Source organism: Scyliorhinus torazame, chromosome 8 (genome assembly GCF_047496885.1).
Source record: "Scyliorhinus torazame isolate Kashiwa2021f chromosome 8, sScyTor2.1, whole genome shotgun sequence".
Taxonomy (NCBI): Eukaryota; Metazoa; Chordata; class Chondrichthyes; order Carcharhiniformes; family Scyliorhinidae; genus Scyliorhinus; species Scyliorhinus torazame.
Window position 1 is genome coordinate 49,478,841 of NC_092714.1, and position 27,464 is coordinate 49,506,304.

The 27,464-nt window shown below is 46.7% G+C and overlaps 1 protein-coding gene across 18 annotated transcripts in view; it reads right to left on the minus strand.

The window, feature by feature from the left end:
* Window positions 1-27,464, minus strand: part of LOC140427828 (uncharacterized) — a 507,915-nt gene that overhangs the window by 61,823 nt on the left and 418,628 nt on the right. For 17 of the 18 annotated variants that reach the window (XM_072513572.1, XM_072513555.1, XM_072513571.1 and 14 more), the window contains 2 exons: window positions 7,761-7,820; window positions 1,841-1,909 (listed from right to left, as the gene is read on the minus strand). In XM_072513572.1, the coding sequence (XP_072369673.1) occupies window positions 1,841-1,909; window positions 7,761-7,820 (129 nt within the window). The remainder of the gene's footprint in view (window positions 1-1,840; window positions 1,910-7,760; window positions 7,821-27,464) is intronic. The other variant, XM_072513560.1, reaches the window with a different exon arrangement.

Here is a 27,464-nt window from a genome sequence, read left to right on the forward strand (position 1 = left end):
CGTTACATATTGGGAATTATAGGATATTGAAGGATGAGTAAAATTCCTAGTTCAAAGTGACATAAAAGCAAACAATGAGAGGCTCTATATCCCAATTCAACCTCAGATTAGGATGGTACATGAACCAGAATACTGAAAGAATTGGGACAGATATTAACCATAATTCAACAACAGAATTGGGAATTATGTCAAAGAACTGTAGGGTGGAAAATATTGCAGTCTTGACAAGAAATGAGAAAGGAAATGATGGACTGAAGAAGCTTAATTTGTTTGTGAATAAGCTTCTACAGTTCATAATACATAATGATATTAGTGAACACTCCAGAGGGTTGATCTGAAGAGAGGAGAACCTTCTGTAATAAATTTAAAGGAAAGCAATTTTAAGAGAGTTGTGAGCTTATCAGGGAAAGTTGCCACGTATTTGGAAATGGCAGATACTGCTTGGTCAGTTACATTGTTTCGTTGAAAGATTTCCGGTGGGTACTGATAAATGAAATGATAATAGGTTTACTTATGAGGGGATTGGAAAAACTGAAGCCTTTTCATTTGAAAGGGAAAGTTTAAGAGATCGCAGCCTTTTTCAACATTTTGAAACAATTTGGGAGAATAAGCAGTGATCGATTGTTTCAACTGGCTTGCTGAATGAGTAACAAAGGGCCTGATGATTGTCACGAGAAGAATGTAGGAGGAATTAGAATATTCTTCTCATACTGGATTCTTAAAACAAGAAATACTTGTATCGCATTTGAACCGTTTGAGGAGGCAAAGACGGTAACATCACACTGCCTGAGTGTGTGTGGTGGAGGCAGAGTCAATAGTGGCTTTCAAAGTTTCAATTTGCAGGATTACACGGGAAAAGATGGGTTTTAATCTCTATGTCGGCTGCCAAGGGTAAATGTGCCAAGGGTGGGTGATGGTGACAGGTAGGCCACCTCAGTGCTGGTGCACACTTGCAGAATTTAGGTTTCATTAATTGGCAGCATCAAACACTCTGAAGTCAACCATAGCTCAAGCCAATGCTAAATAGCTCATCCTTTTATCCAGAGCGGCACCACTCTGAAATGTTTTCACACCAACCAATCTTATGGTTTCTCTTTGTACGTTTGTCAACCTAGTACAGTTTGGACAGATTAGGTACAATCCTGTAGCTCACTTGAGAAATGTTTTCAACCTGGTTCACATAATGCCTAGGAGAGAGGAGAGTTTCACCCCATTAACTTGCACCAGATTGAAAGTCGGGGCCTAGAGCAGAAACAGCAGTACTTCCCACTGTTTCACGTTGTCCCGGCCATTATTCAATTTAAACAGCTTCCCTGAAAAATGTATCCCAAATCCTACTTTTATCCTCCCATTTATCCAAAAGGAAACAAGATAGAACTAATATTTATATATGCCTTATCACATCTCTCAAACATCCTAAAAATACTTCCTAGAGAAATGGAAGTCACTGTTACAACGGCATTGGCAAACAGACAAAGCAGACATTTTGCACACGTGGACCTACAAAAAAATAATGCTGTGAATGACCAGCCAGACAATCGGATTGGTGGCGTTGATTGAGGGAGGAATGTTGGTTAGCACACAAGGAGAACACCCTGCTCTTCTTAGATAGTACCATGCTATTTTTAGTATTTACCAAAACCACTTTAAGCAGCAGACGGGGCATCATTTAATATTGAATCTGAAGGACTGCATCTCTGACAATGCACTCCCTCAGTACTGCACTAAAGTGTCAGCCTAGATTATGTTATCAAGTCCTGGGGTGGGGCTTGAACCCACAACCTTCCGACTCAGAGGCAAGGTTGCAACCAACTGAGCCAAGCTGACAGGAATACTGTACCTCTAAATCTTTCTTGCCCCTGGCCATCAATATTAGATACTGGGGTTGATCTGAAGACAGGCGAACTTTCTGTAATAAATTTAAAAGAAAGCAATTTTAAAAGTATGGAATTGACTTTTTGGTTTTGTGCACAAAGTACCTGAAAAAAAAAACATTGAAACTATGGCAAAAGAACAGAAACTGCTAGTGGTATACAGTAAGTCAATCAGAATCTGTTAAGAGAAAAAGCAAGCCAACCATTGGGTGCACACACTTCACCAGAACTTAAAAGCAAGAGATAACTAAGTACTTTAGTACTGATAGCTAATAAAAGAGGAATAGGGAAGGCAAAACTACTATCGCAAAATCTGGGCCATTATAATGATGAAACAGTCAGTGCCTGCCATGATTATTTCTCTGAAACTAACAGTAATTTCTAGAATCCACATGTATGCAATTAAATGCAGAAGTTGCCTATACTTCCCTGTGGGGTGCACTTCCAAGCTACAATCATGGAGAAATCACTGCACTGATGAGAACATGTCATTTTATGCTATTAGTCTTGCTGTAAAAACTCTTGAAAATATTACACCTGGAGACTTCCGGTGGCAGCCATGGAGTGAGTGGTCTCACATTTAGCGGCTCCCGCTCAAGTTGGATTTTTTTCGGCCCTTCCCCACCCGTAAGGGTGGTCTTTTGAAGGCAGAAGATGTGAGTGCTCAGGGAAGGTAATACTCCTCTGGTGAGGCTGGTGTTTGGATCAGCGGACAAAAAGTGCCACGAGAAAGAGAGAGCATCTGGAGCAAGAAGGTTTTTGTGGTGCTCCACAGGTGAAGATGGCGGAAGGCAAGGGGGCAGCGCTGCCCACTTAGTGGGCAACGGAGCAGCGGGTGGAGTTTTTGAACAACACATTCCAGCAGCAGAGGAAAGACGCCTTGGAGGATTTGGCCAAGGTGGTGGAGCCGGTCAGAGCTGCGATTGAGCAAGTGGAGCAAAAGCAGGAGGCTCAGGGCCCTGCGATCCAGAAGGTGGAGGAGATGGTGGGGCAGCATGAGGAGAGACTGGCCTCGCTAGAGACGGATTTGAGGATGGTGTTGGACAGCAAGAAGGGGCTAAGAGAGAAATTGGAAGACCTTGAGAATAACTCCAGGAGGCAGAATCTGAGGATCGGCGGGATGCCCGAGGACATTGAGAGAGCAGAGGTCGCCAAGTACGCGGCGCATGCTGGAAAAGTTGAAGGGGGGGGGGGCCTTTGTCCGGCCCCTCAAAGTGGATCGGGCACACAGGGCGCTGAGGAGGCTGCAGGTGGGGAGCTGCGGAGGGCGATGGTGGTGAGGCTTCATCATTGTTTGGACAAAAAACAAATTCTGCAATGGGCAAGGCAGACCAAGAAATGCACCTGGGAAGGAAGTGAGCTGCGGGTCTACCAGGGCCTGGGTGTGGAGCTGGTAAAGAGGAGGGCTGTGCTCAACCGGATAAAGGCTGCCCTCTTTACGAAGGGGGTGAAATTCGGGGTTTTGTACCCTGCCCACTGGAGGGTGATACATCAGAAGCAGGAGTTTTATTTTGACTCGCCAGAGGAGGTGATGGACTTTATTATGAGGGACCATGGACTGGGAGGAGTGTGAGGATGTTGAACTTTGGAGAGGAACTTCATTGTAAGGTGTGTGGGGTGGGCAGTTTGGGGTTGGTTTTGACGGGGGAGCGGCGATGGTGAGTGTATCTTTTGTTGCTCTTTGCTTGTGGGCGGTTGGGAGGACTGGGGGGGGGGGGGTGGACTGGAGGGATGAGGCCGGGGCCACCATGCTAGCTGGGACAGCCAGTTAACTGGAGTGAAGTGGGAGGAAGGCATGGGGTGGGGGGAGGGGGGTTGGTTCTTTGCTTGAGTGGGGAGGGGAGGAGGGTTGCTGAAATGGGTGGAGTTGGTGTGGCATAGTTGGGAAGGGACGAGGTCGGGCCTGGACGGTGCGTGACATGGACCGAGAGCTCCCTCAAAAAGGGGTATGGCTGATCGGCAGGGGAAGGGGGCGTGCAGCCCAGCTGATCAAGCTGGTCATGTGGAACATGTGAGGGTTAAATGGTCGCATGTGTTCACGTATTTGAGGAGTCTGAAGGCGGACGTGTTTTGCAGGAGACACACCTGAAGTTGGGGGATCAGACGAGGCTGAAGAAAGGATGGGTGGGGCAGGTGTTCCATTTGGGGCTGGATACGAAGACGAGGGAGGAGGCGGTGTTGGTTAATAAGAGAGTGGCATTTGAGGTGGGCGGCATTGTGGCTGATCCGGGGGAAGGGGGTCAGTGGGAAGTTGGAAGGGATGCCGCTAGTACTGGTAAGCATTTATGCCCCGAATTGGGGAAGATTCCAGACCTGGATACGCATCGGGAAATCTTGGGGGGGGGGGGGAAATTCAATATGGCCCTGGACCCGGGTCTGGACCGGTCGAGCTCTAAGTTGCCAGTGGCTCGGGATCTGAGGAGGTTAATGGAGCACATGGGGGGGTGCGGACCCATGGAGATTTGGGAAGCCGTGGACGAAGGAGTTTTCATACTTCTCCCACGTGCAACGAGTTTACTCCCGGATTGATTTTTCCGTAATGGACAAAGCGCTGCTGGTGGGGGAGGCCGACTCAGAGTATTTGGCGATTGTGTCTCGGACCATGCGCCGCATTGGTTGGATTTGCGGGTGGTTCAAGGGGAGGCCCAACGGCCGCAGTGGAGGCTGTAGGCAGGTGAGAGGATGTGAGGGCTGACATCTGGGCTACATGGACTTGAAGGACACAGGGAAGGTCACGCTGTGGGAGGCACTCAAGGCGGTAGTCAGGGGGGAATTTATTTTGATTTGGCGCACAGGGAGAGGGTGGAGTGGGAGAAGAGAGCTAGGCTGGTAGATGCGATTCTGAGGGTGGACCAGAGGTACTCAGACAAGGGGTTGTTAAGGGAGAGGCAGAGGCTCCAGATAAAGTTTGGATTGATCTGACTACTGAAATAATGTGTTGGCCTGGATCACATCCTGGGGTAGGGCTTCTGATATGTTTCTTTCCTTCCTCCTGATTTTCTTCTTCCCTATTTTTTCCCATTCTTATGAAGGATAGAGGCATACAGCGCAGAAAAGGCCCTTCGGCCCATCAAGTCCGCACCGACAACAACTACTCCTAATCTCACATTAATCCCACTTACCAGCACTTCTCCCATATCCTTGAACATGATGGTGTTCCACGCACTTTTTAAAGGTTGTGAGGTTTCCACCATCCACCACCTTCCCAGGCAATGTACTCCAGATTCTCACCACCCTCTTGAGTGAACATTGTTTTCTCTCAAATCCCTTCGGAATCTCCTGCCCCTCACCCTAAAACTATGCCCCCTTGTGATTGGCCCCTCAACCAAGGATGTTTGCTTAGTTTTCCGTTCTAATGAAGCACATGCAACAGAAATTGTACTAGCCTTTTCTTTTTATAGATGCTGATTGGCCTGCTGCATTTTTCTCTATCTTTACCTGTTTTTCATTTCAGATCTCCAGCACATACAGTTTTGTTTTTGTTCTTTGAATCGACAACTCGGTCTCAACTTATCTGAGCAAACAAAAATTTAGGATTTGATTGCTGTCAATTTATTTATAAATCCAGCTGGCTGAATCTGGTTCGCAACCGTAAACAGTTAAGCTACCTCACTTCACCCCATGACATTATTGTATTGCACTGGATTCTATCATGGACAGCTGAAAACTTCAGAACTTAGAAATTAATACCGGTGGCGCGGTGGGTTAGCCCTGCTGCCTCACGGCGCTGAGGTCCCAGGTTCGATCCCGGCTCTGGGTCACTGACCGTGTGGAGTTTGCACATTCTCCTCGTGTCTACGTGGGTTTCGCCCCACAACCCAAAGATGTGCAGGGTAGGTGGATTGACCACGTTAAATTGCCCCGTAATTGGAAAAAATAAATTGGGTATTCTAAAATTTATAAAAATAAAAAAAGAAATTAATACAATTTAAGCCCATGTTAATACTTTAGCCTGCAGCGTTAATTGATACATACCACTTTGATCATTATCATCTCTGCCAGAGGAAGTCATGGAACTATATCCAGAAAAACTGGGGGTTATTCTGCAGTGTTAGTACCAACATTATTTAGCATGAGTTACAATATTCAAAACTAATACAGACAGTAGCTTGTTTTGCTTTTTTTAAAAAAGGAAATAAAAATGATGATGCAAATGAAAGGCCAAAATTATGATTAAATTTTGGGCAAAATGCAGTCCAGTGACAATGCAATAACACATTACATAAGCACATGCTGCATAAGCTCCAAGTCAGGACTTTTAATCAAATAAGACAAATCATCCAGCCATACTAATTAAACTCAACATGTTATTCAGCACATTGACTCTTCAACACAGGCACAGAATTCTGGCGTTCAGTTTGGTATTCATGTACCAGATTCATCATTACCAGAGCACAAAAGTACTATTATCTATGCTGCCAATGAACTTTCCAAAATTACTATTTGTTTCTAATTTGCATCAAACTTTAACAGACTCTGTCCTTTTCTCTATGACAATACATAAAGTTGCTGTGGGTGAAGAGACACAAAGATTTCTCTCTTTCTTGTGTGCAAACCGGATTTTGTACAACAACTCTAATGTATTTAGACAGTAATGCACGGGAAGAAATTTCCCCTGTTCCATAACCGCACCTTTTCTTGCCACAGGACATATAACTAGTGTTGACATTCAGCAACTGTACATATTCCCCCAGTCACCAAATCAAGTGAAAAGCTCAGGGTAAGTCTAAAAGTGGAAAATCGCTACTATACTAACATTCAGTTCTTCAATCACATGAGTAACCAGAGGAAAATATGTCTTAAAGTAATTGTACATCAGGTCCTTTGGGTTAAAATACATGCAATAAGATGCAGACTCCAAGCAACTGCAGGCATGGATTTCAAAAAAAATTAAGTCGCGTATTTCATCACTTTTCAGCCGTACACTGTTTTCTGAATGCTTTGGGATGTCAAAAAAACCATGTTAGTAATTGGAGAAAACTGTTTATTCTCCTCAAGCTTATATCATGCAGGTCTTTTTTCAGCTCTAAACAGAATGGTATTGGCAGTTGTGAAGGTAGTTAGTGCCTCAGCAAAGAGCAACAAAATTCTGTGGGAACACTATGTGAAAACATTACGATAGAGAAATTATGAGGCATATGTTTTTGTTGATGCAGTGATGTTATTTTACTAGTCACCATCAAGGTTCAATTTAGCAGCAAATTCTTTTAGTCAAATGTACAATTGAAAGCCAGATTAAATGCTAATTCTATGTTAGAACAGGAGAATAACCTTGCTGCTCTGTAAAGTGGAAAATCAAAATTAAATTGAGACTACTGTGGTTACTTGGTCAATACAATACACGCATGGCGCAGTCAGCTCTGAAGGGCTCCATGATTGTTGATTCCTTAATATGAATCAGTAGCAATCGCGAAAGCAGTGAATATTGAATTCAACTGACATTTTGGGAACTGTTAGGTAATATTTGTTTGCATGCGTCTTAGCTTACTTTTATTTTTCTCTAATAATTAACAGTGGTCAAAGCCAGTCACAGTGCAGACCCCAGTGAATATGCATTGACAGCACAGTTTATGAATTCAGCAGGCAGTTGTCAATCCTGACAAGTTAAATTTGAAGAAATGGTAAATGTAGTCTTCAGCATTTGATAATAACGTGCATCCATAATGTAGCTACTGGGAACTTTGCGTTGGATGGAAGCCATTTCTACTTGACCTGGCAATGTTGATTGATGCAACATAGAAAAATTCTGAATTGCTCAGACCTGTCACCACTTACCTTGATAAGCTCATAATTTCAAAACTCATTAGTTGCTTCCTCTTATAGTTCTTCCAAGGCCGTGTAGTAACAAGCTACATTTGTTAGACATATCCTGAAAGTATTACATACCATGAGTACTGCCAGGAACAGTGGAGAATAATTGACTACCAGGTGACTGTGTCTCAGGTTCTGTTGGGGGCAAGAGAAAACACAAGGTTGTATGACAGTCATATCATTGACAGCATCTTTCTTTAGAAACCTCCCCAAATTATACCCTTATTTGTATCTGGATGTTCATTGTTGCGTATTTCTGATAGTGCTTGCTGCCCTCCAGAAAACGGAGACAGTTAACCAGTACAAAAGTGTCCATTGATCAGGTTTTATAAAGCATCGTGAAATTTCACACAGCTTTGCTCAGCCTATGGCACTAGAAAGGTTGATGACCATCAACACTGAGGATGCACTCCAAAGCATTTCCCAAAACTAATTGAGCCGATTTGGAAAATCCAAAAGATGGTGCTGTCCGGATGAATGAGATTCAAATGACCTTCTATCCAAGCCAGCTAACTTTTTCAACTTCCAGCAAGCCTTCTTGTTTATGGCACTGACTTTCTTTCAAGTTTAGAAATTGCAATGCCAATAAGATTTTCATGATCATCCAGAATGCTTATGATGCTCAATCTCCTGGCAGTTTGCAGCAGCTCTCTGGGAATCCCAGGCATTCCAACACAAATTTCTTCCATTGGTTAAATTGTTACGGCAGCGTGCCACACTGTGTTTCATTATAGAGTACACAATGTAAAAATGAAAGACTGCCACATCAATGATACCTGTTTTAAATTGAGGGGCGAAATTCTCCCGAAATGGCGCGATGTCCACCGACTGGCGCCCAAAACGGTGCCAATCAGACGGGCATCGCGCCGCCCCAAAGGTGCAGAATGCTCCGCATCTTTGGGGGCCGAGCCCCAACGTTGAGGGGCTAGGCCGACGCCGGAGGAATTCCAGCTGGCGGAAAGGGCCTTTGTTGCCCCGCCAGCTGGCGCGGAAATGACATCTCGGGGCGGTGCATGCGCGGGAGCGTCAGCGACCGCTGACAGTTTCCCGCGCATGCTAGTGGAGGGAGTCTCTTCCGCATCCGCCATGGTGGAGACCGTGGCGGAGGCGGAAGGGAAAGAGTGCCCCCACGGCACAGGCCCACCCGCGGATCGGTGGGCCCTGATCGCGGGCCAGGCCACCGTGGGGGCACCCCCGGGGCCAGATCGCCCCGCGCCCCCCCCCCCAGGACCCCGGAGCCCGCCCACGCCGCCTTGTCCCTCCGTTCAAAAGGTGGTTTAATCCACGCCGGCGGGACAGGCAATTTATCGGCGGGACTTCGGCCCATCCGGGCCGGAGGATCCAGCGGGGGGGGGTCGGAGAAAGACGCCCGAGGTCTGCCACAAGAAAAAGCAAAAAAATAATTTTGCATTGTCCAGTAAAACTAAAATAGGTTGAATTCATTCTAAACTAGGTTCAATTCCGGCCTCGAGTGACTGTCTGTGTGGAGTTGCACTTTATGCTCCGGTTTCCTCCCACAGTCCAAAGATGTGCAGGTTAGGCGGATTGGCCATGCTAAATTGACCCTTGGTGTCCAAAAAGGTTTGTTGGGTTACACGGATAGGGTGGAGGTGTGGGCTAAAATGCCAAAGCCTGCTAGTCTCAATAGACCATTTAATTGTTGGAATTCAACTAAGACCTGAAAATATACAGCAAATCTTCCTGGAGTTGGACATCACGCGGTATATGCCATTAGTTGGACTATTTCCTGGGCCTTTCAGAGTGAAATGGTTTGTACCATAACTTGCCAGAAGTGTGAGAAGACAAAGATGTTCAACCCATCGAGTCTCCACTCCCCAGCCTTATCCCCGTAACCCCACTTTACCAGCACATCCCTGAACACGAAGGGCCAATCCACCTAACCTACACATCTTTGGGATGATCCATGAAGCAGAACATCCGTGACTAATTCACCATGTTTGAGAATTAGTGCTGAGAATTATTTTCTATGAGCCTCTGTCTTCCTGTAACTGGCCACACATTTTCTGCCTCCCCAGTAGTTAGCATTGCATCCAGTTGGGGGAGGTAATGCAATGCGGATGCATCGGTCTAGTGAGCAGTAGTGACTCTAGTGGTTTTTCTTCAGCCTTCTCTTCATATATTTATGTATACATTTAACGTCAGTCATTTACAAAGAAAATTGTAAATGGCTACAAGCGTGTTTTTTAATGTTGATGTTATAATGCTTACAACAACCTGTTGCTGAAGAAATACAGTATTGTTCATGAATGTTGTAGGCAATAATGAGGTGTGACCGTCTTTTTCACAAACACCCCTTTGACTGGATAATTTGACTGATTTTGCTCAGTTGCGATGTAACATGGTTATGGAACACGGGAACTATTAAGGGATACTTCATGTAATCTAATTTTTAATGGATTTGCAATGTTACAGAACAGACTAATAGGAAGGAAAGACATCTGAAATAATTACTCTTGATTGCACTAATATAATCCAAATAAATTCCCCAGACATAATTTCTTACCATGGGAAGTTCGTGAGAAAGAAACCTTAATTCTCACATTCTTTTTGTACTATTACCCATCACCAAGGTTATCTATTTTCACCATTTCAACATTATTTGTTTCTACCCTTCCCCTCACTCTCCCAGCCACTCAAACCCTGAACCAAACCTTCATCACCCCCACGTTCAATCTCTCTAATGCCCTCTCACCCCCTCAAACTTCATCCTACATAAACTGCAATTCCTCTAAAATCCCACCGCTCACATCCTGCCATAAACTGACTCTCAATCTGTCCTCACCAACCTCTATTCTCCATGGTATTGAATCCAAAACTCTCAGCCTCACCTACAGTTCTCTTGCGTTCTTGCCCTACTCTCCCTCTCCAACCACCATCCATACACATCGGTGTGCACTCTTTGCCTTTCTAACTCGATAAGAAGTCTTACAACACCAGGTTAAAGTCCAACAGGTTTGTTTCAAACGCTAGCTTTCGGAGGACTGCTCCTTCATTCACCTGAGGAAGGAGCAGTGCTCCAAAAGCTAGTATTTGAAACAAACCTGTTGGACTTTAATCTGGTGTTGTAAGATTTCTTACTGTGCTCACCCCAGTCCAATGCCAGCATCTCCACATCATTTCTAACTCAAGTTAGCTGTGTCATTTCCTCACTCGCTTCACCAATTTAGTGGTAGAGCTTACATTATCAATGGGAATGAGGAGCCAAGTGAGATCATTAATTATTTGGGAAGGGTGGAAATTAGGGGCAGCACGGTGCGCAGGGTTAGCACTGCTGCCTCACAGCGCCAGAGACCTGGATTCAATTTGGACCTCGGGTGACTGTATGGAGTTTGCACATTCTTCCCGTGTCTGCGTGGGTTTCCTCTTGGTGGTCCGGTTTCCTCCCACAGTCCAAAGATGTGCAGGTTAGGTGGATTGACCATGCTAAATTGCCGCTAGGTAGGGTTATGGGGATAGGGTGGGGTATTGGGCCTAGGTAGGGCAGTCTTTCAGAGGATCGGTGCAGACTCGATGGGCTGAATGGTCTCATCCTGCACTGCAGGGATTCTATGCTTCTATTCTATGATTTTAACTTCATTTAAAAGCAGTAAAGCTTCCACCTCTAAATGCAGGTCTCCTGTCTTACTTTTCTAAACAGTGAAAGTACGTGCGTTCCTTGTAGTGGGCAGAGATCCAGCATTGTGGATTGATTCCCGTTTCATGTCCCTTCATTGGGAAATGTTTGTGAATTGTGTAACTGATGACCAATGACCGTGGTGAAAGTGAGATTGAGAAAAGGAAAGCAATAGAAAATGAAGGGGCGTGACTCCAGTCTTGACCTTTCGGACTTTCACCTCTGTGTTACATACCTTCAGTGATTCTAACACTAACAATTTGATATTGATAGAATGTTAACTGAATTGAATGGCAAAATACTACTTTGTGTCCATGTAAACATTTGGAAAACCAAAACTTCTGCAGCAGTCTGAAATCAGTCCTACTATAACATAATTGCTAGCCATACAAATTTGTATGCCTTGGCTTTTAGATATGATGAAGTAATGGAGGGAGTGGCAGGTTTTCAGAGTGTAATGGAAATAGCGAGGAAATGGCTAAATGACTCGATGTTACTGACCTGATTTATTTGGCTCTACATCATTTAAACCAACGAAGCCACATTCTCAATAACAGTAATATTGCTGCCTTATTATTTCAAACATTACTACAAAGCATTGTATCAAAGCAAAGGCCACACCAGGATTAAATATTTTCACATCTTAATCTAAATAGGTTTGTTATCTCACTTACCCCGGATGGAACAAATGGTCGCCCTTGCACGAGTAATCCTTAATGCTTCAGTTGCAAATTCAACAAAAAAAAATTGTGTATTTTTGTTTACTATCACTGTTAAAAGCAAGTTTCATATTTTGGGTGTTGTTTTCTTGTTGAACATCCATGGGAAATTAAACCCTGCCACTTTCAGCAACATAGTATAAGGTGTATTCAGGTTAAGTTTGTCAGATTGTGTCGTTGATGCAGTGTAAGTTCTCTCTGAACTGCCGAAACAGCCAGCCTCGAAAGAACAACTCATTACAGTGAAAGTGACCATTTTGTAGTTCTCATACCGGTCAATCTTAAGGCCTCTACAAGAGATTTTTTTTTTTTAATTTAGGATTTGTGCAGTGAACCACTGCCTGATTAAAACAGGCTGGTTAAGCGTACAGCGAAAGTAGTCACCATCAATTAGCAAGGTTCAGGATGTCAATACAGTCATCAAGGATGAGGATGGGAACTCTGAGAGCATCATTCATAATGCAGGTAATAATAATAATTGCTTATTGTCACAAGTAGGCGTCAATGAAGTTACTGTGGTAGGGTGCCTAGGTAGGGTGCTCTTTCAGTGAGTCGGTGCCGAATGGCTTCCTTCTGCACTGTAGTTTATGGCAGCTGGTGGAATTTTAATTCAATTAATGAATCAGTTATTAAAAGCTGGTGTCAGTAGTAGTCACCATGAAACCATTGTCAATTGCCGTAAAAAACAATCTGGTTCACTACTGCTTTAGAGAAGGAAATCTGCCATCCTTACCTGGTCTGGCCTACATGTGACTCCTAGTACACATAAATGTGGTAGTCTCTTAAATGCCCTCTCAAATGGCCTAGCAAGCCACTCAGTTGTATCAAACTGCTACAGAGTCTAAAATAAATGAAATCTGACATACCACCTGGTATCAACTTAGGTACCACGAACCATAACTGCACACCCAGTCCTATCGACTCTGCAAAGTTCTCCTTATTGACATCTGAGGACCCTGTGCCAAAATTGGCAGCTGTCCCACAGTCTAGTCAAGTAACAGCCTGACATAGTTATACTCACGGAACCATACATAACAGACAATGTCCAAGATGTCACCAGATATGATCTGTCCCACTGGCAGGACAAGCTGAGCAGAGGTGGTAACACAGTGGTACACAGCCTGGGAGTCCTCAACATTGGCTACAGACCCCATGATGCCTCATGGCTTCAGGTCAAATATGGGCATGGAAAACTCCTGCTGATTACCATCCACTACACTACCCCTTCAGCTGATAAATCGCTGCCCCTCCTGTTGAACACCAATTAGAAGAAACATTGAGGGTGGCAAAAATGTACTCTGGTGGGGAATTTCAATGCCCATCGCCAAGACTGGCTGAGTAGCCGAGCTGCCTGGGTCCTAAAGGACACAGCTGCTTAAATGGATCTGCGACAAATGTTGAGAGAATCAACATGAGGTAAAAACATGGAATCATAGAATTGCTACAGTGCCAAAGCAGGCCATTCAGCCCATCAAGTATGCACCTACCAGAGCACCACCTAGGCCCACTCCCCTGTCCTATCCCTGTAAGCCTGTATCCCCCATCTAACCTGCACATCTTTGGACTGCAGGAGGAAACCAAAGCACCCGGAGAGAACCCACGCACACACGCGGAGGATGTGCACACTCCGCACATACAGTCAGCCAAGGCCAGAATTAAAGATGGGTCCCTGGCGCTGTGAGGCAGCAGTGCTAACCACTGTGCCGCCATGCCACCCATTGTCCTCACTAATCTACCTGTCACAGATACCTCTGTCCTTGACCATGACCTCTACTACCTAGAAGGACAAAGGCAGCAGACACATTGGATCACCACCCACATCAAGCTTCCCTCCAAAGCACACATCATCTTGACATGGAAGTATATCGTCGTTCCTTCACTGTCGCTGGCTCAAAATCATGGCACACTCTTCCTAACAGAACTGTGGGTGTACCTACACCTCAGGGTCTGCAGCGCTTCAATAAGGCCACTCATCACCACCTTCTCAAGGGCACTCAATAAATGCTGGTCCAATCAGTGATGCCTGTAGCCCATGGGCAACTAAAAGAGGACAATCTGATGGAAGACTGGGGCAACAGCAGCAATAAGCAAAATGCAGTCAAAGGAATTGGTTGTTCACTTTGGCTGGATATATTTCTGGAAATGTCATGAGGTGACCACCACACTCCAACCTCCCTCCGCATGCACTTCCTCACAGGCTACCTGACAAATTCATTCTCACCGAGCACTGTCTTCCCACGCCAATTAGAAAGTTAACACTCTTCATTATGAGTATTAGATTGGATGGGTCTTCAGTTGAGGAGCTTTTTTCCCATAATTCCAAAGATTGTCACAACCAATCAACAAAAGTGGTGAACGGCAAGGATTTATTTTTAGACCCAATGATTTCTCTCCCAGTTTTTCCTCCCAGCACTTTGCTGGAGGCTAATGTATACTTTCTGTGGCCTTCAGGACAATTTGAAGGGGTGGTAACCACAAAATATTAAGTACTATTTAAATAATTACTTACTGAAATGCTATGTTCTTACTTTAAAAATACCTCCAGGGCTATGTAAAAATAATTTATGGTTTTGATTATGAATGGCATCAAGAGTGAGTGAAAAATAATTTATGATTTTTATTTAAGTAGCATCAGGGGTGCATAAAAATAATAATTTATAGTTGTTACAGCCAAAATGTTTCAAAGGTGGGCAATAATAAATCAGTGAGTATTAATTGAATAAACAGTAACTTAAAGAGATTCTTTGTTGGGCTAAATATATAGTTTTGGCAAAATTAGGGGCCCAATGAGTGTTCAGTCTGTTGATGTGGGCCTGCCTGGACTCATCGCCTGTTCAAGATGAATGCATGCAGTTTAGGTGTACAACATTTGCAATCTTTGAGCAGGAAGCTCCACAATCAATGCCATGTTGACACACTCTAAAATATTCAGGAGGGACAAATCTTGTTGGATCTGACCTGCCAGAAGGTGGCTGGCAGAAGACTGGTTAGCCATTAGCAACAGGGCGGGAAGCACCAGGTGAGGTTAGAAAGGGATTCGCCTGAGGAGCGAGATTTGTCGAACGATCCTGCTTGGGTACCAGTGATGTGGGTGGAAAGGGTGGCAGAGGAAGGGAAATTATGAATGAACACAAGGCACTGAGGAGCAAGTGGTTACCCATGGGAGAAACAGTACTGATAGTAAGAATAGGTGAGTTTGATTGTGGAGGATTTAATAGTCAGGGGCCAGATAGTTTCTTTTGTATACATCGAATCTCAAAAGCTATGTTGCTGTCTCGAGAGAGTTGATGGCAAGGAAAATAGTTATAATAATATAGTTATATTATATAGTCATCTTCAGCTATTTTATCAATAAGCTTCTCTCCATCATGAGGTCAGAAATAGGGTGTTAGCTAATGATCGCACAGTGTCCAGCTTCATTCACAATTCCTCAGATAGTGAAGCAGTCATTGTTCAGAAGTAACAAGACCTGGGGCGGGATTCTCCGATATCGGCGCGATGTCCGCCGATCGGCGGCAAAAACGGCGTGAATCAGTCCGGCATCGCGCCGCCACAAAGGTGCGGAAGTATCCGCATCTTGAGGGGCCGAGCCCTCACCTTGAGGGGCTAGGCCTGCGGCGGACTGATTTCCGCCCCGCCAGCTGGCGGGAAAGGCCTTTGGTGCCCCGCCAGCTGGCGCGGAAATTACTTTGCCGGGCGGCACATGCGCGGGAGCGTCAGCGGCCGCTCACGGCATCCCCGCGGGCATGCGCAGTGGAGGGTGTCCTCTTCCGCCTCCAAGGCGGAAGGAAAAGAGTACCCCCACGGCACAGGCCCGCCCGCAGATCGGTGGGCCCCGATCGCGGGCCAGGCCAACGTGAGGGCACCCCTCGGGCCCAGATCGCACCGCGCCCCCCCCCCAGGACCCCGGAGCCCGCCCGCGCTGCCGTGTCCCGCCGTCCCAAAGGTGGTTCAATCCACGCTGGCTGGCGTGGGTTGACAGCGGCAGGACTTCGGCCCATCGCGGACCGGAGAATCGCCGGGGGATTCCCGCCGACCGGCGCGATTCCCGCCCCCGCCGAATCTCCGGTGGCGGAGAATTCGCGACACGGCGGGGGGCGGTATTCACGCCGGCCCCGGCGATTCTGCGACCCGGTGGGGGGTCGGAGAATCGCGCCCCTGGATAGCATTCAGATTAGAACTGATTAGTGCCAAGAAACATTTGTACCACAAGTGCCAGCTGACAATCACCTAGGGGTGGTACGGTGGCACAGTGATTAGCACTGATACCTCACAGCTCCAGGGACTCAATTCCGGCCTTGGGTCACTGTCGGTGTGGAGTTTGCACTTCCTTCCAGTGTCTGCTTGGGTTTCCTGCGGGTGCTCTGGTTTCCTCCCGCAGTCCAACGAGGTGCTGGTTAGATGGATTGGCCATGCTAAATTGCCCCATTGTGCTCAGCGAGGTGTAGGTTATGTTAAGGGATTATTGGGATGGGGCAGAGAAGTGGGCTTGGGTGGAGTGCTCTTTCAGAGAGTTGGTGCAGATTCGATGTGCCGAATGGCCTCCTTCTGCATTGTAGGGATTCTATGGATTGTGATTCTGTGTGTGATCTCTAACGAGAAAGCCCCTAACAACCTCGGAGTCCTTCGCTATCAATATCCTGGGGTCATTGATAACTAGAAACTCAATGGGATGGTCACATAAATGCCATTGATGCTGGGGTGCCTATCAGAGACTGGGTACACTGCGGCAAGTGACTCACCTCTTGATTCCCCAAAGCCTTTCCCGTATCTATAAGACAGAAGTGTGATGGAATAATCTCCATTTGTCCGAATTGGTGGATAGTTGCAGCAACACTCAAGAAGTGACACTATTCAGGGAAAAGCAGTCTTCTTGATTAGTACTTCACAAAATAACCTACACATCCACCGGCACACTATTTACTATCTACAACAACTCATCAAGGTTTCTTTGAAAGCACCGCCCAAACACAAAACCTCCACCACCTAGATAGGCAAAGGAACACCAATACCTTCAAGATCTCCTCAAGTCACACAGCTCTGACTTGTACATCTATTGCCATTTGTTCATTGTCCTTCTACAAAATCCTGACACATCGGATCTAATACACGTGTGGCATACCTTCATCACAGGGCCTTCGCAATTCAAACTGAAGGTGCACCAACTTCTGAAGGGCGACTAGGAACGGACAATAGATGTTGGCCTTGCCTATGCCACCCATGTCATAACATTTTTATTGAGGAAGTAAGGGATTGTCTTTCCAACAGTTTCAAATACACCATTTTTATAATTCAGCGTCAGTGGTCTTGAGGCTTCATGTCAACTTATCCATATTTATAATCTTCCTTCAGATTCAAAAGTCTGAATTTCCAACTTAACCAAAATGCTGCAGGTGCCCCGAGTCTGCATGTCCCATCGACCTCACCACCATCCACTCCCCCCCCTCCCCCCGCCCCCCCACCCCCCCCCCCCCCCCCGCCCCCACCACCTCAAACCCAGTCTGTAAGCAGAAATGTGTAGCTGCTTCAAACAGGCGCAAATTGTGTTAGTCAGATATGCAAAACACAATTCATGGGCTTTCAACATTTGAGCAAAACTTCTAAAGCTGCCAGAATCATTTGGGATTGTTAAATGTAGACCTGAATGTGCATAAAAAGTGGACAAAGTCATTGCAACTGTCAAGCTGTTAAATCACTTACATTTTTGAATTAAGGCCTGTTGTGGCTGCTTGCAATTTCATTATGTCTGTTGACATAAGTCTGAAGGTTGTCATTAGAGGATTTGTGCAGCATGACTGATTCCACAACTTACCAGTATCACAGTGGGGGGGGGGGCTGTAAATTCAGTTTGGTTGGCAGCTTGAAGTGCTTATAAAATCTTTGATGTGAGGCTATGTGTGCAAATGATTGTTTTTATACTGGAAATAGTACTTGAAAGTAGTATTTTTGGTAATGATGGAGTAAGCAGTTTAAGAAATTTAAATGGTATTTTATCAATGAGTCTTTTTCAAAGAATGTAATCAATTGACACTTCGAACTTTGTTCAATTTAATTTCACCATGGTTCTGAGGTCTGCCCATGGTGGATACTGGGTGAGTTACCATGGAGAATGTAAGGGCAAAAGATGGTAAGTGAGGTGGTCATGGTTTGGCATTAAGTTGACATAGGTCTTTAAAAGGACCATGGGTTAAATAGTGAGGCACAGGTTGGCATGGAGGGTGAGGGGCCATTAGGCGTGGATGAGAACATGAGGTAGCATGAGTTGGAATGGAAAGGGCATAGGGTGAGGATAGAGGGCTGTTTTTGGTTTTGTTGCTTATTTAACAGCTGACCGCCAAGGTGACTCGCCTAAACAGCCCATCCTGGCACCAGGCAGCCACTGTGTCAGCCTCCACACTCTATCAGAGGCAACAGGCCCAACCCCAGTTATCACCTGTACCTGCCAGCCAATCCCGGAATGAAAATCTGGCTGTTCGGGGCATTTCCTCCTGACTGATTGGTTTCAAATACTGAATTATCAGTTCACTTTTGATTTGCAAAATTGGATACAAAATAAAAGAGTTTCTCAATAAAACAACTGCAGAGCTGGGACAAACTCTTCTGAAGATATTTAACTTCTTAAAGCCTTAGCAGAAAACCTATTTTTAGATTCAGGCTATCAAAATAACCGTGTTGTTCGTTCAAAATGGTAGATTTGTTATGAAAATATGAACTATCTAACCATATGGCCAGATTTTCACACATCTGCTTCGAAGCATTGTTTGCTCCAAGTCAGTGGGGAGCAAAAACTGAAAACAGATGTGTGCAACTGAAGCACTGGCTCTTGGTGTTCTCTCCTGACTTCCAATTCCCTATTGAGTACATCGGTTCATGTGCAAAACATGCTTGTTTAGTAGAGGCAGGTGAAGGTCACCAGTCTCTGAGGGAGCCCTCCATCCCACTCCAAACTGCAGGCCTCGAGGGATCACTGAGAAACGGGTGGCATTATCCCAGTCTTGTGCATTCATGAATCCACAACCGGTTCTAGCTTGTTCCGTTTACTGACTCACACTTCGAGTGTAACAGGATCAATTCTGACAAATAAAACACTCTGTCGTTTTTAAATTGAGTTGAGCATTTGGCTATTAGGCGCCTCCATGGAAAATTACTATATTTCCCCAAAACATTGAAAAGAACATCTGACTGTTTGAAATAACAACTTTTAGACATTTGCACTGCAGCTTGACCTCTCTATAAGGCACGACTCAGGCTAACAAAAACCTTAAAGATACCAGCTACCTACCTATGGTAAGTCACACACATTGGGCGTGATTTACCGGCTGTTCACGCCGACACAAAAGTCTGGTCCTATGCCGGTTCCCGGCGACGAGTGGTGCAGTCAACGGGAAAGCCATTGACAACGGCGGGACTGGTAGATCCCACTGGTGCGCCGCCTCCGAAAAACACGCGGAGGGTGGTGGGTAAATCCCGCCCACTGTTTGATAAGGACAGCAGTTTCATATCATACAGAGACCAATACCACAATGAGGGAAGTGTTTATGTTTGGATGGCACGTTCCCAATGCGTGCAAAGTGAGTGCGATGCTGACATGCCCTGTTGCCTTCAGGCGATAAAGATTAATGTCACCCAGAAATTAAGTATATCTTTCTCCTTTGTGTGAGTTGGTGCTCTAAATAAATGTATCTTGATATTAATCTGCACAAATTACTATTGCTGACAAAACCTTGCTCGTCATTCAGTCAGATCATGAGTGACATGTGTTCCATGTATCTGCCTTTGCTCCATAATCTCCTGATACAATGTGCAATAATGCTCCCTGATTTCACTCCTACATGGTCTAACTCTAATTTTAAGTTATGCCTTCTTGTTCCAGATTCCCTCATCAGAAGAAATTGGGTACGACTCTCCGGAAAGATTTCTAAATGCGGTAGAGAGCGGGAACTGCCGCGAGCTTCCCGGCGCTTGTGCTATTCAACGTTAATTGGTCCACTTAATGAGGCCCCACAGGCTTCTCGCCACAAATGAAGGCTCGCCATCCGATTCGCCGGGACCGCTTTCGCCATCCCCCCCCCCCCCCGCCCCCCCCCCCCCCAGCTAACAAGGTCAAGAAGGAGGGATGTCCTGTTCCCCCGAGGGTCCCAGAGGGTGGGCCACAGGGCAACCAGTGCCGCCTGGGACGAAGTGGCAGCGGCCGTCAGCCCAGGCAGCATGACCAGGATGCTGATCACGGTGGCGAGCCTGGTGCACAATGTCAGCAGCGTGAGTGAAGGTGTCGAAGGCTTTGCACAGTCGGTGGCGGCCATGGCTGAGGGCCTCGGTAGACTGTCCGACTCAATGGGGGATGTGACCCAGTACCAGGCTGACCTTGATGAGATCGGGATATGTCCCACTCTCAGATGGGAACAGCTGAAGCGCTGTGGAGCTTGTCCCAATTGCAGGTGGGCATTGCCCAATCACTGAGGAGCATCGTCGAGGGCGTCATCATCGCGCAGACAATGGGGAGCCACCAGGGCTGGCAAGCCAGATGATGCAGGGGCAGCCGGGGCTCAATCCAGATGCCCCTCCATCCCGAGGTGAACTCCAGGGCCCTATGGGCACTGACCGGGAGGAGGGGCCGCTGGGTGGCAACCCGGACCCATCCTATGGACTGGCGACAATGGCCACCAGCTCCCCCAAGTTCTACGTCTCTGATGAGGCCGCGTCTCACAACCAGCCCATGGGGCAGGGCGGCACGGCTGTGCATGTGCCGCCAACAAGTGTGCCGGGTCCTTCAGCCCCAGAGCCCCCAGAGGACGCCCACTAGGGGCATTGAAGGCCCAGGACGTGGTAATGTGCATCCTGTGGATACACCTAGAAGTAGCAGCAGAGCAAGGAATGCCAGGCACATCGAGGATCACTGAGGGCACTTGGGGAGGGGGGGGGGGGGGGGGGGGGGGGGGGGGGGGGGGAGGAAGGGGGGGGGGGATACTGGGGTGCCACCATCAGGATAGTGGGGCAGTAGTGTACACTTGTACAAGGAACATTAAAATACCCGCACCACAATCCCACCCAAGACACCTTGCTCACCCACATCCAGCTGTGGACATGTGCCCAGGGCTGGAGCCCATCCACTGGGTGATCGAAGTTCGGCCGCTGCGTCTGTGGTGCTGCCTCTCACAGTGTTCAAGCAAAGTGTCCATGCATGAAGGTGTGATTGGGATGCGAGGCAATGAGCCCCAGATACTACATGGCCTGCCCACAAACTGGGATCCACTTCGGATGTGTGAAGTGCTCACTTAATTACAATTGCCAATTTCCCTGTTAGCAATAGCCTTCGCCGCACAGTGAGCGGCCTCTGCGGTCAGTGGGAGTTATGGGTGGTCGGTGGGGCAGACAGGCAGGGGCTAGGGTTGCCCACCGTATGGGAACACATGGTTCAGGGGTTGACATGGCGGACCGGCACATGCAGCACAAATCTTTTTCATATCCCTCAAGTGGCAGGCTATTTAAATAACCACAAGTAATCCCCGCCCAGCTAGCATTAAAACCAACACAGACTGAGCTCAGGATTTGACAAACCTGGCCACTCTCTTTTTGTCCCATAATTGTATTTTATCCGAAGGTGTGATCACCAAAGCAATCAGGATAACATAAGAGGCCAATAAATTACATCATTGGTTATTATTTAAGGAGAATGGGATTTTTGGTATGTACTCTTGCAGTTAGCAGTCTGCCATCTGCCCAGATGTCTTCAATTTTACCTCCAATACATTAACACATACATTTAGGCCAAAAATATGAAGCTGAAATGTCACTGAATGAGTAACAATAAAGAATGATGAGAAAAGTTATTCTTTCTATGATTTGTTGCCAATAATGAGATTTGGAAATCCATAACTCTCATTTCAGATGATGAATGCCAGGCGCAAAACTGCAGGGAGGCATAATATATACCTGCATTTATGTTACTTGATTTTTTAAATTTCCTCAAATGAGTATGACCATATCACTCAGAGACAATGCTCAGGCATTGACAGGTTTTGAACTAACAGACATTAATTTGTGATTCTGTTTTAATGCTCTAGCCTAGATTTTTGGCACAGCTGCCAGTATAGGTATGCTAGGGCAGCACCTCTGCCCCCTTAACCCAACAAGCAAATAGCCTAAAGTTAGATTAATTTGAATATTCTGGGTAGGCTCCTGGCTTTGTCAATGTATCCAGATACGCATTTAGAACTATAGAATCCCTACAGTGCAGAAGGAGGCTATTCAGCCCATTGAGTCTGCACCGACCCTCTCCCACTCCCCCGCCCCATCCCCATAACCCCACCTAACTTGCACAGCTTTGGAGACTAAGGCGCAATTTAACATCTTTCAACTGTGGGAGGAAACCAGAGCACCCGGAGGAAACCCACGCAGACATGGGGAGAACGTGTAGACTTCACACAGTCGCCCAAGGCCGGAATTGAACCCGGGTTGCTGACTGTGAGGTAGCAGATCTAAGTACTTAATACCACTTAATAAACAACCACTTAATTACCACTTACCCAAATAACCACTTAATAAATAATCACTTAATATATTCAAAAGCAGGAAGTAGTGGCTGCAGCAAAGGATGTTAAACACTGCATTACAGGTTTGTTTATCGGAAATAGAATTGTGGATCTTTATAAAATAGTCAGCTGCAGGATATAGAAGACGAACATTTTCGGGAATGGCAGGGCAAGTACTGCTGTGTTGAATGAGAGAACGATAGCTGGAAAGTTCAACTTGAGATTGAATGGAGATGGCTTTCAAAAGATACTGTCCAGATGCAATGGAAGGAGGTGGCCAGGTTACCTGGTGGCAATGCACAATCCCAACGCGATAGCTTTTGACCACAAAAAGTTTAACATCTTACTAGGTCAAGCAATGCAATAGGAGGTATCATACCTTCCAAAATGCACAGAATTAATGTCCTGAAGTACATCAGGCAGCTTTTTACAGCCTCAGCCTTCACTAGCAAGGGCTCCTCACTTTCAGCCTGAGCTGTAGCCATACCACTAATAGCCTCAGTTGTGAGGTAATTGCTTGTTGAATGTTATCACCGACATTAAAGTCCTCACGCTGACTCTAAGGTTAAACTTCACTTTCCTCGTTCTTAAAGATGAAGACAGCCCATAATACCACAATCTCTGCTGTCACATCTCCTATATACAGGCTGTAAAAGCTGACAGGGGGCTGCATGGCAGGTAGTGTTAGAGAGTTGGAAGCATACAGTCTTCGTGGTCGAGGGTATATAGAACCAGCAGCTCAGTTCTGGTTGACTAGGATGGCAATGCTGTATACAGTTTGGTTTAACCGCAGAGAACAGGAGGGAAGGAAGGTGGAACTGGTGCCAAGGTACTGAGTTTGTGTAGGGGACTGTGGATGGTAGCTTCAGTCTTTCCAGTGTATAACTGGAGAAAATGGTGGTTCATCCCCGATATCATGAAGGATCTCTTGCCTGAAAATACAGGTAAGGGTTGTGAGAGGTTGAGGTGGGGGAGAGGTTGAGGTGTTGAAAAGGCTGAGGTGGTGGAGAGGTTGAGGTGGTGGAGAGGTGGTGGTGGGGGAGAGGTTGAGGTGGGGGAGAGGTTGAGGTGGTGGAGAGGTTGAGGTGGTGGAGAGGTTGAGGTGGTGGAGAGGTTGAGGTGGTGGAGAGGTTGAGGTGGGGGAGTGGTTGAGGTGGTGGAGAGGTTGAGGTGGGGGAAGAGGTTGAGGTGGGGGAGAGGTTGAGGTGGTGGAGAGGTTGAAGTGGTGGAGAGGTTGAGGTGGGGAAGAGGTTGAGGTGTTGAAAAGGTTGAGGTGGTGGAGAGGTTGAGGTGGGGAGAGGTTGAGGTGGGGGAGAGGTTGAGGTGCTGGAGAGGTTTTGGTGCAACATCGTGGGCCGAAGGGCCTGTACTGCGCTGTATTGTTCTATGTTGAGCTGCGTGTTATCAGTGTACATAGGGAAACTGACATCTTTAAATAACATTCCCAAAGGACATTATGTGGATGAGCAAGAGTGAGCCAAGGTTAAATCATTGACGGCCTCCAGATTTTATAAAAATGTTGGCATGGAAAGAACAGCCATTCCTGGAAATACTCTGGTGACAACTGGAAAAGGAGGAAAGCAGAGGTCCCACAGAGCTGAGAAATGGAGAGGAAATGTTGGGGAAATGTTTAGTATTGTTATGGTATGGTTAACCATGTCATAAGCTGATGAGGAGAAGTATTGCACCCTGGTCATAATCACATGCGATATCATTCTGACTTTGATTGGGACTGTTTCAGTGAAGTGTTAGAGGTGAACATGGATGTGGGCATCAGTGCCCAAGCTGGCATTTGTTGTGTATCTCTAGCCGCAACGTTGGGAAGTGCTGCTGGATAAACCTTGGCTGCATTCTGTAGATAGTACACATTGTACGCACAATGGGTAGATCTTCAGGCTCAAGGATACCCTTGTGATATTAAGCTTCATGATTATTTTTGCAGCTGGACCCCAAGCAAATTAATGTTTCATTACACTTCTGTGATGGAGAATTTATAGGAAGGGAGGCATTTAGGGAAGGCTGATGGTTGAGGAACGATGGCAAGGAGAGTTGAAATGTAGATCTGAAATGATGAAGACTGCCATGTTACCAGTGTTTAACATTGGTCAAAGGGATTACTTTACGGAAACTTCTTGAAAAAGGAAAATCACTGATCTTGGACAGTCACAGGGCAGAATTCTCCCAACCAGCCCGTAGCGGGTTTGGTGGCACAGTGAAATTGGTGGGAGCAAAAAAGTGGGAAAACCGATGACGTAAAATCCTGCTACAATTCTCCCATTGGCGGGCTAATGATGGGTCGCTCTTCCTGCTGGAAGGTAGCGCAAACACCATTTGCATTCATTTGCATCTCATGAATGCTCATTAAAACAGCTGCAGCCACCACAAGTCCAAATTTCACCCGGGGTTGGAGTGTAAGGTAAGGCATGGGGGTGGGAGGGTGGTCTAACCAGGACAAGGGTTTGAATGTCAGAGGTAGTGGTTGGGGCGTGGAACGCACTCCCAGCTATGGTAGTGGAGTCGGACACTTTAGGAACTTTCAAACAGTTACTGGATAGGCATATGGGACGGAATTCTCCGTAATCGGCACGATGTCCGCCGACCGGCGCCAAAAACGGCGCAAATCAGTCCGGCATCGCGCCGCCCCAAAGGTGCGGAATCCTCCGCCCCTTGAGCGGCCGAGCCCTAACCTTGAGGGGCTAGGCCGGCGCTGGACTGATTTCCGCCCCGCCAGCTGGCGGGAAAGGACTTTGGTGCCCCATCAGCTGGCGCGGAAATGACATTGCCGGGCGGCGCATTCGCGGGAGCGTCAGTGGCCGCTCACGGCATCCCCGCGCATGCGCAGTGGAGGGAGTCTCTTCCGCCTCCGCCATGGTGGAGACCGTGGCGACGGCGGAAGAAAAAGAGTGCGCCCACGGCACAGGCCCGCCCACGGATCAGTGGGCCCCGATCGCGGGTCAGGCCACCGTGGGGGCACCCCCCGGGGCCAGATCGCCCCGCGCCCCCCTCAGGACCCCGGAGCCCGCCCGCGCCGCCTTGTCCCGCCAGTAAGAGAGGTGGTTTAATCCACGCCAGCGGGACAGGCATTCCAGCAGTGGGACTTCGGTCCATCCAGGCCGGAGAATCGCCGGGGGGGGGGCCCGCCAACCGGTGCGGCGCGATTCCCGCCCCCGCTGAATATCCGGTGCCGGAGAATTCGGCAACCGGCGGGGGCGAGATTCACGCCAGCCCCCGGCGATTCTCCGACCCGGCGGGGGGTCGGAGAATCTCGCCCCACGGAATGCACTAGAATGATTGGGAGTAGGTTGATTTGATCTTAGTTTCAGACTAGTTGGGCACAACATCGTGGGCCGAAGGGCCTGTACTGTGCTGTACAGTTCTATGTTCTATTAGGGGGGCAACTGTGGAAGGAGGACTGTGGAAGGAGGGCTGTGTACGGAATGACCGGGAAAGGGCGTGGGCTCACAATTGTAAGCAGAGGGATATGGAGGTGGATGAAGAAGATATACATAAGAAGGCAGAGGGAAGACCGAGGGGAGGGAAGCCGGACCCTAAGAAGGCTGCATGAAAAGTTCACAAACACAGAGGTCAAAGGTATACCACATCGTTTTTCTGCAAGGGGATTGATGAAGACTCCAGAGCTGGTAGGTAGAGGTCCAAGTGGGACATGGGTGCCTCACAGATGATGGACTTTGGGGGTGGGTGGGGGGAGTGGTTGAATCAAGTAACAGACTTCCTCTTGAGGCGGCTAGCCTTTTCTCTCTGCATTGCTGACATTCTGGTGCTGTCAGGTAGGCTGGAGAGAGTGATAAGAGTGTATTTGACTGGTGTTCAAATATGACGCCAAGACGTTCGAACCTGCCAGCTGAGGGCAACGGGACCACCAGGAGAGTTAGAGGGGAACTTGCTTGTGTATAATTAATGACCTTCCAAGTGCAGAATCTGGTGCAGGATCCCGCTATTCTGGTCGGTGGGACAGGCGTTGCTGCAGCTGCCCGCACTGCACTTCATCTCAAAATGGGAGAATCCTGCCAATTATCTTTGCTGATATATGAATTAATCCTTGGAACACTGTCATCAATTATGGAACACAGGGAACAGGATTAAACTGATGGGCCGCCTCCAGCATTCAATCAGGTCATGACAGTTCAAATTCCCCTTTGCTCCACATCCCCGGTACCCTTAGCTAACAAAAGTTTTATCACTCTCAGGCTTAAAAATTCCAATTGTCCCAGTGCGGAAAAGGCCGAGGGAAAAAGTGGAAGCAAAATAAAAGCGAAATCACAGGTTAAGTGGGAAATTTCCACTTGATAGTAATTAACATTCATTCTTTACATTACTGTGGTTAAGTTAGATTCCTTGTGACCACAGCTGGCCATCGAATTAATCATTTACAAACAGTATATTTTAATCATCCTTTGTCCTTTATATCGGCGTGCCTTACAAAGCAGTCAACAGCAATCTAATTTCACCATGGATGAGAAAATAATTTTTGAAACTGTGAGAATTAAAAGAATATCTAAAGACTGTTTGGTTAAGATGTTGTAAATTTACTATCAGCAATAACACTGTTCCATTTATACAGCAATAGATCCTCAAAGGGTCATGGGTCCAAAAGCTAGCCTTTACTCACAGTGAAATGTATTGCTGATATTTTGTGGAATGGGTCTATGCTACTTCCCGACCTGAAAAGATAGTTTGCACTAGCTCACCAGACACTCAATATATACAAAGCAGGGCAGTAAGTAAGTAATACGAGTTCAGAGTCTCTCACTCTCCAGTGAAAATAGATTCTCAATTTGCATACTGGTTCCAGTGTTTAAGCTTTGGATTTGAATGGTTGAGTATTTGACCTCAGAATATAGTTGAACATTGAGCCAAAATTAATTTTGTGTTT